At 42.4% G+C, this 13,565-nt stretch overlaps 2 protein-coding genes across 2 annotated transcripts; both read left to right on the forward strand.

The window, feature by feature from the left end:
* Positions 1–1,781: 1,781 nt before the first annotated feature.
* Positions 1,782–3,390, forward strand: LOC308161072 (tubulin alpha chain-like; the record flags this gene model as incomplete). The annotated part of the gene is made up of 3 exons (XM_080535017.1): positions 1,782–2,004; positions 2,113–2,261; positions 2,410–3,390. Exons 1-3 carry the CDS (start codon positions 1,884–1,886, stop codon positions 3,388–3,390), a joined length of 1,251 nt encoding a protein of 416 aa, XP_080391143.1. The 5' UTR covers positions 1,782–1,883.
* Positions 3,391–6,423: 3,033 nt separating this feature from the next.
* On the forward strand, positions 6,424–8,051 carry LOC308159874 (tubulin alpha chain-like; the record flags this gene model as incomplete). Its single annotated transcript, XM_080533698.1, has 3 exons — positions 6,424–6,649; positions 6,818–6,966; positions 7,074–8,051. Exons 1-3 carry the CDS (start codon positions 6,529–6,531, stop codon positions 8,049–8,051), a joined length of 1,248 nt encoding a protein of 415 aa, XP_080389824.1. The 5' UTR covers positions 6,424–6,528.
* Between the last annotated feature and the right edge of the window lie 5,514 nt (positions 8,052–13,565).

The following is a 13,565-nucleotide window of genomic DNA, read 5'->3' on the forward strand; positions in this document are numbered from 1 at the left end:
AAATACAACAAGAAATCTTTTTATCTTATGCATTGTATCTTGGTCTTGAAATCATACACTTCTGACACACTGTATTGTCTGCTCAGGTGTATTCAGGTTACAGTGACAGGGACAGTGGAATGTCACAGATCATCCCGCCGAACAGATCAAAGGATGGTTAAAAGAATCGAAGCCAAAGGTATTGTGTCATATGCAGGTCTATAGAATATGAGTCAGCATTATGCTGATAGGATTCAACTCCGAAAATGGCTGTTCTCTGTCTGAACTAGTGCAGTGCGGATATTCTTTATAAATAATTAAGTAATTGCGTTCCGTCTCTATTCCATTATTGCCATCATGTCTGTGAACGATAAAATGAACGATGAAAAAGACATAGGCCTACAAAATATTGATGTTTATTCTTGTAACATCTTGACATCTCCAGACGCACAAAAGTATGGACAATGGGCAGACAATGCTTGTAACATAATAACCGGTGACAAGAAAGCCGGGTGGGGTTTTGAGGGCGATGCATGTCTTCTGGCGACGCTCGTGTGTGTCCAATAGAAAACGGTAGACATTTCTGAACTGGGCTGATTGACCAATGCTTGGCCAATGGCAGCGAGGGAGACCCCGTCGCCAGGGCAGCAGTCGTATATAAAACAGTTTCTGCTCGTATGGAACCGTTATTCTTACATCGACCTCCTTGCTGTCGAACTGTGAGACGTCCTTCCAAGTAGTCTACCTGTCAAGTGCGGCGGAAAAAAAAATCGAAAATGGTAAGATTATATATATATCTTATCTATATATAAGATTATTATAACATTTAAAACAGCAATATACAATTTTCCATTTATGTATGATGTATATTTCACAGGGTGGAGTTTATAGACTCTAGGCTATAGTTAAAATTAGAATGTTTATAAAATAATGTAAGGAATAACAAATAGGTCTATGTGCCTTTAATATAAAAGTTATTTTTTTTATGGATTTAAAATGATTAACCAAACAAAGAAAGTCGAACATATAGACAATAGACAATTTGACATTCAACACAGACATCCTGAAGATAGATCAAACGTTTGTGTCTGTGATGGCACCAATAAGCAGAAAGCAAGCTTAAAGCGCACCCACGCGTGTTAGTGTGTACAACTATACAATAGACAACATTTTTGGGGGGGAGAAATGCAAGGTGAATACAATGATAAGTAACCATTCCAACGTGTTCCACGCATTGTATCGCAGCCTTTTATATTCTGAATGAATTATGTCCGTCCCTGTATGTCCTGTATGTCTTCAGTATGTCCGTCCCTGCCGCTCCCCTCCCAGTGACTGCACTAACACAGTTAATGGATCTGGAGGATGCGCAGCAGCCGATTCTCATTTCATTACGTGGCCCACGCCCAAATAGAAGCTATAGCCTATATGCCTCGTATCAATTCGTCAACATGACTTGATTAAAGATATATTTCGTTAATGGATAGGCCTTTATTTGACCTTAAAACCCCAAAAGCTATATTTTGTTGATAGTTACTTATACTGACACAATACATTGTAATTGTAACCATGGTATTCAAACGGCTGCAGATACATTATTTTCTTTTTCTAGCAAACCAACAATAACATACGTTAGCTCTCTTTCCCCCCTGAGAACACAATAATGATGAATACATGAAATAGTAAATTCTATCTAGGTCTATAGGGCAAATTATATTTTGTCATTATTTGTTGGATTTGAAAACAAATAGGCACATTAGATTTTAAGTCCCAACACTAATTCTATATTTTTTCATATTTCCCAGCGTGAGTGCATCTCCATTCATGTAGGTCAGGCTGGTGTCCAGATTGGCAATGCCTGCTGGGAGCTCTACTGCCTGGAGCATGGGATCCAGCCGGACGGACAGATGCCCAGTGACAAGACCATTGGAGGAGGAGACGACTCCTACAACACCTTCTTCAGTGAGACTGGGGCTGGAAAGCATGTCCCCAGGGCTGTGTTTGTGGACCTGGAGCCCACAGTCATTGGTGAGCTCTATGTTTTTCATGTCATTATTTCTCATAAATCGGGGCATGATTAAGATATGGTCTCCACTAATTGAGCCCCTTACCGAGATGCTTATTTTCTCTCCCCAGATGAGGTGCGCACTGGGATCTACCGCCAGCTCTTCCACCCAGAGCAGCTGATCACTGGCAAAGAGGATGCTGCCAACAACTACGCCCGCGGGCACTACACCATTGGCAAAGAGATCATTGACATGGTGCTGGACAGGGTCCGCAAACTGGTGGGTGAACGGATGAATAAATAAATAAATACATTTTATGAAATAAATCAGTATTCTAACAAATCAGATAAAAGGTATTCTATCAAATCAGAAAGTGGACATTTTGTATTCTACTTTTATTGACATGTGCCCCTCTCTCTCCCCCTAGGCTGACCAGTGCACTGGTCTTCAAGGCTTCCTGGTCTTCCACAGCTTTGGAGGTGGTACCGGTTCTGGTTTCACCTCCCTGCTGATGGAGCGCCTGTCTGTTGACTACGGCAAGAAGTCCAAGCTGGAGTTCTCCATCTACCCAGCTCCCCAGGTTTCCACAGCTGTGGTGGAGCCTTACAACGCCATCCTGACCACCCACACCACCCTAGAGCACTCTGACTGTGCCTTCATGGTGGATAATGAGGCTATCTATGACATCTGCCGTAGGAACCTCGACATTGATCGTCCTTCCTACACCAACCTCAACAGGTTAATTAGCCAGATTGTTTCCTCAATTACTGCCTCCCTTCGATTCGATGGCGCCCTCAATGTTGATCTGACAGAGTTCCAGACCAACTTGGTGCCCTATCCCCGTATCCATTTCCCTCTTGCTACCTATGCCCCAGTGATCTCTGCTGAGAAGGCTTACCATGAGCAGCTCTCAGTGTCTGAAATCACCAATGCCTGCTTCGAGCCGGCTAATCAGATGGTGAAATGTGACCCACGCCACGGCAAATACATGGCTTGCTGTCTGCTATATCGTGGTGATGTAGTGCCCAAAGATGTCAACTCTGCCATTGCCACCATCAAGACCAAGCGCACCATCCAGTTTGTAGACTGGTGCCCAACTGGTTTCAAGGTTGGCATCAACTACCAGCCCCCCACTGTAGTCCCTGGTGGAGACCTGGCCAAGGTCCAGAGGGCTGTGTGCATGCTGAGCAACACCACTGCTATTGCAGAGGCCTGGGCTCGGCTTGACCACAAGTTTGACCTCATGTATGCCAAGCGTGCTTTTGTGCACTGGTATGTGGGTGAGGGTATGGAGGAGGGAGAGTTCTCTGAGGCCAGAGAGGACATGGCAGCCCTGGAGAAGGATTATGAAGAGGTGGGGGTTGACTCTGTTGAGGGTGAGGGAGAGGAGGAGGGAGAAGAGTATTAAAGGGGAAAACTAGGTATTACATTGACAAGAAAAATAAATGGATTTGAAATATGATTCCAAAAACATTCCAACAGGCGAAATGCAAGTGTGTCTTGCAAAAATAAAGTTCCTATCCAACAAATGTGCATTCATTTGTGTAATATTTTTTGTAAGAAGGAATTCTGACCGCATGTAGTCTTTATGAATTGTGTAGAATGGTAGATTAAGCATAACATAGTAGTGAGGGTTTTAATTGGGTTGGGGTAACACAAAGGCTAGAAATACAGCAAGATTGTCCTTGTACAGGGTCCCTTTCAGGAGAGTATAGAACACCAAACATGAAGTGAACAAAGGAAACAACAACACCTTCACACAGGCCAACCAAAATCATAGGCCAGAGGCATTGCCTCATTAGATGTTGGCACAAGTCATAGAATGCCCTCATATAGGGAGGCCACTTCATACTGAACATACACCTCAACATCAACACTTCATACTGCACATGAACCTCAACATCAACAGGGGATCATGGACTGCAGAGACTAACCCCACACTGCCACCAGGAGAGTGGTTGGATGGGCAGTGGTGAAATAAACGCTGCGTTTTAACATCCTTTGTTGTAGGTGTTCCCAGGGCCGGCCCTTGGACTTTTGTGGCTCTAAGCGAGATTTTTAATGTGCCCCCACCCCACACACACACACGTTTTGTCGGGGGGGGTTGGAGTTTTCGATTGACGGGTGTTTTCGATAGGCGGGTGTTTAATCGACATGGGGGGGCATTGGCGTCAATCCACAAACAATGCCCCATAATGACAACGTTTTTTGAAATGTCTGAAAATGTATTCAAATTGAAACACAGAAATACTTCATGTGCATAACATTTGCTAAAAAGAGTGACAAAAATGTCATCAACTAATCACTCAGTAAGTTGAATTGAGTTCATCTTAATGCAAGGATAATAGTTAATGTAATTTTGGAATCAATATCTTTGTTTTTATAGGACCTCTGATTTGCATAGGAATCAATTACACACTGTGTAGATTAGGATGTCACTACCAACTCTCAAATTGTATAATTTTCTCTTGATCCTGACAAACTCCTCAGTCCCTGCCAATGACAAATATACCCATAAATTGATACAGCTACCACTATTCTTCACACAAGAGATGTTGCAGAAACTGGGAGCATCAAAGATTTTTTGGGGGCCACTTGGTTATAGACCAATTTTGTAGAGTGACTGAGATGATATTGTCCCATCGACTGTGCTTTTTCCTCTCCACCATTCAACTTTGTACATTTTTGTCTCCCCAGGCCTCAGGGTCACATTCTGAGACCATATAAAAAAAAGACATTGATTCCAAAATGACATTAACTATTATCCTGGCATTAAGATGGACTCAATGCACCATCCAACATCAGTCCTCCCCCCCAAAAAAATAAAAATAAAGTGTGGCCCCCTCTAGTGGTTGTGACCCTAAGCGACCGCTTAGCCCGTTTATGTCTAGGGCCGGCCCTGGGTGTTCCCCTGTTCATATTGGGGTTTGTGTATGTGATTCAGGCTTCCAAAGAATGGATAAATGGTTTTGATTCTCTGAATGTGAGTGCACAGCCTATGCCAAAAATGTAGTAGTTCACCCCCTAATCGCAGGATTACAAAGTAAAAAAAAAAAAAAAATCACACCCTGCTCCAGCATTTTTCTCAATCACGACACAACATAATTGATGCGCTATTTTCAAAATCACTTACTTGAATTCCATCATTCATATGACCTGTTTTACTTTAACGTTTATGATAGAGATTCACAGCTTCAAAGTGGCCCAACAATCAAGTGGAATGAACCTATTCAATTGTAAGAAAAAGGACAATAATTAATCAAATCTTAGTTGAAGTCTATTTCGGCTTTTACGCAAAGTCGTTATTACGCACACATAAAATATGAATACTGTCGCGGTACCTTGTCGTATACCCCCTAAACAAGATTTGTGGCGTCATCGAATTCTCTTCAGTCTTCGCACACCTCAGTTGTAGACGCTTCGTGTTGAATTTCTTCTGACTCCTCTGACATCGTTTTATTGCATCTCTGCTGTTACCAAGGAGCTATCATGGTAAGTGCTATATGTTTGTGATGTGAACAATTTCAGTCAAAGATATGTTGTGTTTTTTGAGTGATAGTGTCTAATCGTCCTCGGTATAATATTTCACCTAATCAAGGAATACGACCGAAAAATCCACCCATTGACCCACATATCTAAAATGCAGTGTTCTAATTCATAATCGGAATTCAAAGCGAAATATTCTGGCGTTGATGCGTGTAAAATAATTTCATCTTGCAATTGAATGTATTGTAGTACGTAGTTGTCCACTGCTCCAACATCCATTGCCCAACGCAGTTTAAATCAGATTAGACGCTTAGTCGGCTCGGCCAAGCTGCTCAGAGCTGCCATTTCGCTTACAATGTATGCAGTGTATTTCGTTTCTCTGATAGGCCGTTAGGGACAGCAGTATTTTTTGTCATAAATCATTTTGTGTAGCCTACATCTGTTTTCACAATTGCTGTAGGAGATAGAAAACGTGTTATGGCAGATAGTCGGGACAGATTATAAATTCTGGATTAGGCTATACATTAAACATTATTTCGTTGCAACATCTGAATAATTCAAACACATGGTAAACTAATTTCGTTGAGAAAATCAGCATGTGGTGTATTGTTGCTTTATTACATTTTAAAAAGGTAGTAGCCTAAAACGTGTGACCCAGACAATCCCATCCATGTGCTCAGTCAAAAGAACAGCTAATGAACATGAACGTCAAAACGATCAGGGCTGAGTAATAGTGTTGATGCATGACATACTGTATAAACCCAATTTCCCCATCCCCATTGGTGATATTAACGTTTTCTACTACTACTACTACTACTACTACTACTACTACTACTACTACTACTACTACTACTACTACTACTACTACTACTACTACTACTACTACTACTACTACTACTACTACTACACTACACTTTAACATGAGGTAAACAAAATATTGTTTCCCTCTTCACCCCAGCGTGAGTGCATCTCCATCCATGTAGGTCAGGCTGGTGTCCAGATTGGCAATGCCTGCTGGGAGCTCTACTGCCTGGAGCATGGGATCCAGCCCGATGGGCAGATGCCCAGTGACAAGGCCATTGGAGGAGGAGACGACTCCTTCAACACCTTCTTCAGTGAGACTGGGGCTGGAAAGCATGTCCCCAGGGCTGTGTTTGTGGACCTGGAGTCCACAGTCATTGGTGAGTTCTATGTTTCTCATTGCATTGAAGTAAAGTGGTGCATTTTCCATATGACTGAGTCAAGTCATTATTGTTATTTTCAACACACTTAGAAAAAAAGGTTCGAAAAATGGTTCTTTGGCTGTCCTTGTGGGAGAACTATTTTGAGTTGCTAATTTCTCTTCTCAGATGAGGTGCGCACTGGGATCTACCGCCAGCTCTTCCACCCAGAGCAGCTGATCACTGGCAAAGAGGATGCTGCCAACAACTACGCCCGCGGGCACTACACCATTGGCAAAGAGATTATTGACCTGGTGCTGGACAGGGTCCGCAAACTGGTGGGTATCCCTGAATGTATGAATGGATGAAAAAAGTATTCAATCAAATCAGAAAGTGGATATTTTGTATTCTACTTTTATTGACATGTGCCCCTCTCTCTCCTCAGTCTGACCAGTGCACTGGTCTTCAAGGCTTCCTGGTCTTCCACAGCTTTGGAGGTGGTACCGGTTCTGGTTTCACCTCCTTGCTGATGGAGCGCCTGTCTGTTGACTACGGCAAGAAGTCCAAGCTGGAGTTCTCTATCTACCCAGCTCCCCAGGTTTCCACAGCTGTGGTGGAGCCTTACAACGCCATCCTGACCACCCACACCACCCTAGAGCACTCTGACTGTGCCTTCATGGTGGATAATGAGGCTATCTATGACATCTGCCGTAGGAACCTCGACATTGATCGTCCTTCCTACACCAACCTCAACAGGTTAATTAGCCAGATTGTTTCCTCAATTACTGCCTCCCTTCGATTCGATGGCGCTCTCAATGTTGATCTGACAGAGTTCCAGACCAACTTGGTGCCCTATCCCCGTATCCATTTCCCTCTTGCTACCTATGCCCCAGTGATCTCTGCTGAGAAGGCTTACCATGAGCAGCTCTCAGTGTCTGAAATCACCAATTCCTGCTTCGAGCCGGCTAATCAGATGGTGAAATGTGACCCACGCCACGGCAAATACATGGCTTGCTGTCTGCTATATCGTGGTGATGTGGTGCCAAAAGATGTCAATGCTGCCATTGCCACCATTAAGACCAAACGTTCTATCCAGTTTGTTGACTGGTGCCCAACTGGTTTCAAGGTTGGCATCAACTACCAGCCCCCCACTGTAGTCCCTGGTGGAGACCTGGCCAAAGTCCAGAGGGCTGTGTGCATGCTGAGCAACACCACTGCTATTGCAGAAGCCTGGGCTCGGCTTGACCATAAGTTTGACCTCATGTATGCCAAGCGTGCCTTTGTGCACTGGTATGTGGGTGAGGGTATGGAGGAGGGAGAGTTCTCTGAGGCCAGAGAGGACATGGCAGCCCTGGAGAAGGATTATGAAGAGGTGGGGGTTGACTCTGTTGAGGGTGAGGGAGAGGAGGGAGAAGAGTACTGAGTGTGTATTCTAGGACGTCACTGCCTCCTACACCTGATATATCTCATTATAGCACAAGAGTCACAATCACAATGCACAATGCAAATTTTATAACTTAATATTCTCTTGTTGTATAAATATGTGCTTGGGTAATATTTGTCTGTTGGTGTGCATTAATACTCACTGAAAGGAAGTGTGTACTTTTGTAGATCCACTATTAAAATGTCAAATCATGGTTTAAAACAGATTCTCATGTTTTCAGTTTTTTTTGGTTACTTATATGAGAAGAAAGAAAACACTTCTGGTATCTTTGGGGAGTTTGTCGTTTGACAATTAGATAATGAATAGTATTTTTGATAAGTTAATACTAGAGGCTGACATATACCGGTATTATCAGCCGATAATGGCCTTGTACAGAAATATGACATAATATTCCTCCGATAATGCATCGATACCTCACCAAAATGCCAACTGTCCCGTATTAGCCGGGATGTCCCCTTTACTGGGCTAGCCTAAATGTTTGTCCCATTGTTCCGTATAGCCTATTCATCCAATCACAGGCCGTCTCATTCCTGCCAAGTAATTTCTGGTGTGCAAATATGGTCCATATAAACCTGGATAAACCTGCAAATATGTAAATAATAGTAGCAATGTAGACGTATTTGTATTTGTTATGAATTAATACACTTTTTATTGCCTTTTGCTGTTAACTGAGTGCCTACCGAAGTGGGTGCATTTAGCAAAGTAATGTTAGCTCTTTAGACTGCAGTCACTTAGCACAGTTGCTAACTAAAATGATCTTAACTGATTAAGGAATCACACAGTAAGAAATTACCAATAATTGATTTAACCAGTTAACATGGCTAGCTTGTATCCATGAATTACAGAGTCAGACGTTCTAGCTAACTTAAGTCACAGGCAGCTTGGTTGCATAGTTAAAGTTTGTTAACGCTCGTGAAGAGAGCAGAATGTAGCAGTGGCGGCTGGCCAATAGAGGGCGCTAGGGCGCCGCCCCCCACCTTCCAATGCGCCCCCACTTCCTAGTTCCTACTTGTAAAAGTTTTTTAAAATAAACATTGTTTACTCATAAAATGCGGCTGATATTCTGTCGGCGCCTATCAGCATTCATTAAAAATCCTCCAATACAATAAAAAGTGTATCTGTGTGAAATTCACTGTGAAAATAAATATATATATATATATATATATATACAAGGGTAGGGAGTCGGGACGCCGGCCGAATGGGATCCTATGGCAGTGCTAATACTTTTGGCTAACACGTGATTTGTAGCAGCGCTCCAATTGGCTGTCTCCTATTTCCCGGTCGGGGCGCACCAAAGTGCGCCCTGAGCATGCGCGGATTAACGCATAGGCTTACCTAGGCTGCAGCCTAGGGCCACTACCACTAGGGGGCCACGGCGGCCACCTAACATTGGATACCAAAAAATAAAAATAAACAAATAAAAAAAATATAAAAAATCCTGAGCCCCCCCCACAAAACAGCGAGGCAGTTTTAATTAATTCCTGAGGCAACTTTATGCCCGCGGAATCCAGGTTTTCATCTCACCAGTTTACGTTACTGAGTCACGCAGGACGTAGGCTACGCATAGCCTTGGCTAAATTCGTAAGAGAAAGCTGCAAAAATGAAGCGGACGCACATTAGTGGGCTCTCAAGTCTCACGCATTGGCAGGCCCGGATTAACCCCCTAGGGTGCCCTAGGGTGACCAGACTTGATGCGTGCCCCCCCCCCCCCCCCAACACACACACCCTCCTACTTTGCAAGTGAAAGTGTGATCTTTACTATGGTTACAAAACCCATAGATTTACAAGAGCATATATCAAGGCAGTGGGCCTTGAGTCCAAAAAGTTCATCTATCAACCCAGTATCTTTCAAATACTGAATTACCTGTTTGTCCATTTTGATTGCACTTCCTAATAAACTCTCCACAGTAAAACCCAATTTAGCCCTATGTATTGCAAGACCCATCGTTCACCCAAGTTTCATAAAAAATTGTCCCAGTTGTGTCCGATAAAATACAAATGGACAGAGACCGAATCATATAGTCCCTCATTTCATCGGTGGGTGACCATAACCCAATCGTGATCTTAGAATGATAAGGTTCTATCTCCGTTTAGAATGATAAGGTTCTATCTCCGTTTAGAATGATAAGGTTCTATCTCCGTTTAGAATGATAAGGTTCTATCTCCGTTTAGAACGATAAGGTTCTATCTCCGTTTAGAACGATAAGGTTCTATCTCCGTTTAGAATGATACGGTTCTATCTCCGTTTAGAATGATAAGGTTCTATCTCCGTTTAGAATGATAAGGTTCTATCTCCGTTCGTTTAGAATGATAAGGTTCTATCTCCGTTTAGAATGGGAAGGTTCTATCTCCGTTTAGAATGATAAGGTTCTATCTCCGTTTAGAATGATACGGTTCTATCTCCGTTTAGAATTATAAGGTTCTATCTCCGTTTAGAATGATACGGTTCTATCTCCGTTTAGAATGATAAGGTTCTATCTCCGTTTAGAATGATAAGGTTCTATCTCCGTTTAGAATGATAAGGTTCTATCTCCGTTTAGGGTAGTTCAGAGATATTGAGCGTCAACGTTTTTACGAGAGGGTCACACAGGACTCGTTAGCCCATGCAAATAAGTCGTTTGTTTTCGAGGTGATTAGCCATGTGGATTTCCCAGTGTTTGCTTTGAGCGCAGAGCCGTGTGTCAGAGAGTACAATTGTGAGGAGCAGGCAGGGCATACGTTTGTTGGAAATCTGCCATCTCGGGGCCATCGCGGCAAAATTCAGTTAGAAGTTCCAAACAACTTCCACCCTACAGTATATATATAACCCCCCAAGATGGACTTGCAGTTTCCGACATCTGTTTTCTGCATGCATTCTTGCATTCTTACTCCACATTCATCGTCATCGCGCACTTGTCTGTGACGGGGGGGGGGGGGGCACTTACACCGAACTCGCAATTATTTATCTTTTTATACACGATAGCCTAAATATAACCGTTAGTTTTGTACCTGTGTGGATGACTTCCAGTAAATATAGCCTATATTTTAAAAATGTGCGCAAAATATTTTAAAGGTCTCTTCATTGTCCGAATAATTTGGTGCCCCCCCATTGGCTGGTGCCCCAGGGCATTCACCCGATGCAATGTATGGATAATCCGGGCTTGCGCATTGGGCGTGAGACACACGGGTTGAAATGCGGCGTGTGAACGGGTTGAAATGCGTGTGTCTCACGCCCAATGCGTGAGACTTGAGAGCCCTGATATAGCTAAGTAAAAAAAGGGAGTAATGAAAATAATGCAGCTGCGACGACCAATGTTGTTGAGAGTGAGAGCCACGAAGCAGTTAGCACTGGGTCGGGTGTCGCTAGCAGCACCGAGGCGAACATGGGGGACAGCAACAGGAGAGGAGAGCAACAGAGAGACAGACAACAGGAGAGGAGAGCAACAGAGAGACAGACAACAGGAGAGGACAGCAACAGAGAGACAGACAACAGGACAGCAACAGAGAGACAGACAACAGGACAGCAACAGAGAGACAGACAACAGGACAGCAACAGAGAGACAGACAACAGGACAGCAACAGAGAGACAGACAACAGGAGAGGAGAGCAATAGAGACAGAACTGAGGTGAGGTGAGCAACAGAGATAGTTCAGGATGATAACAAACAGTTCAGTATGACAGAGACAACTAATAGAAAGACAACTGTATGATTATAGAGTTTACATGTTCAAGGAAATATTGTATGATAATAGAAAGGTACACTTTAATTTAATTTTCGTTCATGTTAAAGAAAAGATGACCAGCAGCTCAAGGCATTTTTTACTTTAATTTAATTAATTGATTCATGTTAAAGGAAAAAATATTATGAATATTAAAAAATGAATAAATGAATAGTCTTTCTTTCTTTCCCTAATAAAAGAACCCATTATTAAGGTTTGACATGGCATTCTCTCTCTCTCTCTCTCTCTCTCTTTCTTTCTCTCTCTCTCTGCTGAGGGACCACTTGCTATTCAAGTATAGCCTACTAAGTTTTTTCTGTTTTTTCTGTTGTCCTCACAGAACGGCCTTGCTTTTTCTTCATGTGCTTTATGCCAATAACATACTCCATTGGGATATGTGTGTTTCTGGTCATAGGTTCTGGTTGGTGTAGTTGTAGCTTATCATTTTTGGTGTAGGTAGGAGCCTGAACAATGACTCAAGCCCAGGGGCCCCCACCCCGCCACTCTTCTGTTAACATTAGGTCTACTCTGCTAACAAAGACTATTCCAGTTGATTTGTCAGTTGTTGTGCATTATATTTTTGTTGTGTTTGCAGTTTGCCCTTTAATACAAGTTATATATATATTCTCATGCTAAAATCGACTGTAAATCCAGATTTTAAAGTTGATATTCTTCCCCGTGGAGCATGCCCCCATAACCTGTGCCCCACCCAACATTTTTATCACCAGCCGCCACTGGAATGTACCACTTTGATAAAGTTCCTCTTTGGGAGGGAGAGAACTGGAATAAACCATTACTGGAAATTACAGTGTTTGGCGAAAGTGAAGGAGGTATTGTAACAGTACTTTCACAGTGCATTCCTGTATGTTTTAAAATGAAATATAACTTGAGTACAAACATTACTTAGTGGATGATCAAACTGTCACAAGAAGTTAGATTGAACAGCAAATCACATATATTAGCCTAATTGCAGTGCAGTGAACACTTTGAAATTCTCATTTGGCATAGTCTAACTGGGCGCAGTAACTATATGTTTAGTAATTAGGGCACCTTTGAAAAAGACCTTGATCTCAAAGGGATTTCCCTGAATAAATAAAGGATAGGCTACATACTTTTTTTTTTTGCTCTATTTATCAATGGAGATCATTTCAGATAATTATTGAGATATGGATTTTTGCCTTATCAGCATTAAGAGCATCTTTTTGCATGTTTTTACTAAAAAATAGCAGCAGATTATCTGTTATCTGTTTGGTTATATTGGAAATTGGACCCACACATCTAGCATTGGTTGGACTCTAGTTAAAAGATTGAAACCCTTTCTTGATAGTTATATCGTCATGTGCTAGGGTACCAAAAGGTGGCGTGCCAATTCAATCTATGACTATGCACTTAATTTATTTGAGAAGTAGAGCAAAACACGAATACCGGTAGTCAGTAGGCCTACGACATGAAACTGACACTTCCCACTTGTCATTTTTCACTGCAAAACAATCGTGGCGTGAAGAACGGGATGTACATTTTGATGCACTACTTTGCTAGCCAATTGGAATAGGACAGAAAATAAAATCTGCCAATCGGATATGCCAACCCTTTCCCACAAGGGTTTGGAAGTATAAATTGCCCCACCCATAATTCTCTGTTCAGTAAACTTCTTACAAAAGACACATAACGGTCTGCATGTGAGAGTTTAATTTTCTCATCTCTACATCACATCTCGAAACTTTCCAACTTCAACATGGTGAGTATGAAACGAATAAGGTTGTTTTTGCTCATGTTGTGTCATCAGGGGTATCAC

The sequence above is a fragment of the Nansenia antarctica genome (assembly GCF_963989245.1).
Source record: "Nansenia antarctica genome assembly, chromosome: 6".
Lineage (NCBI taxonomy): Eukaryota > Metazoa > Chordata > Actinopteri > Argentiniformes > Microstomatidae > Nansenia > Nansenia antarctica.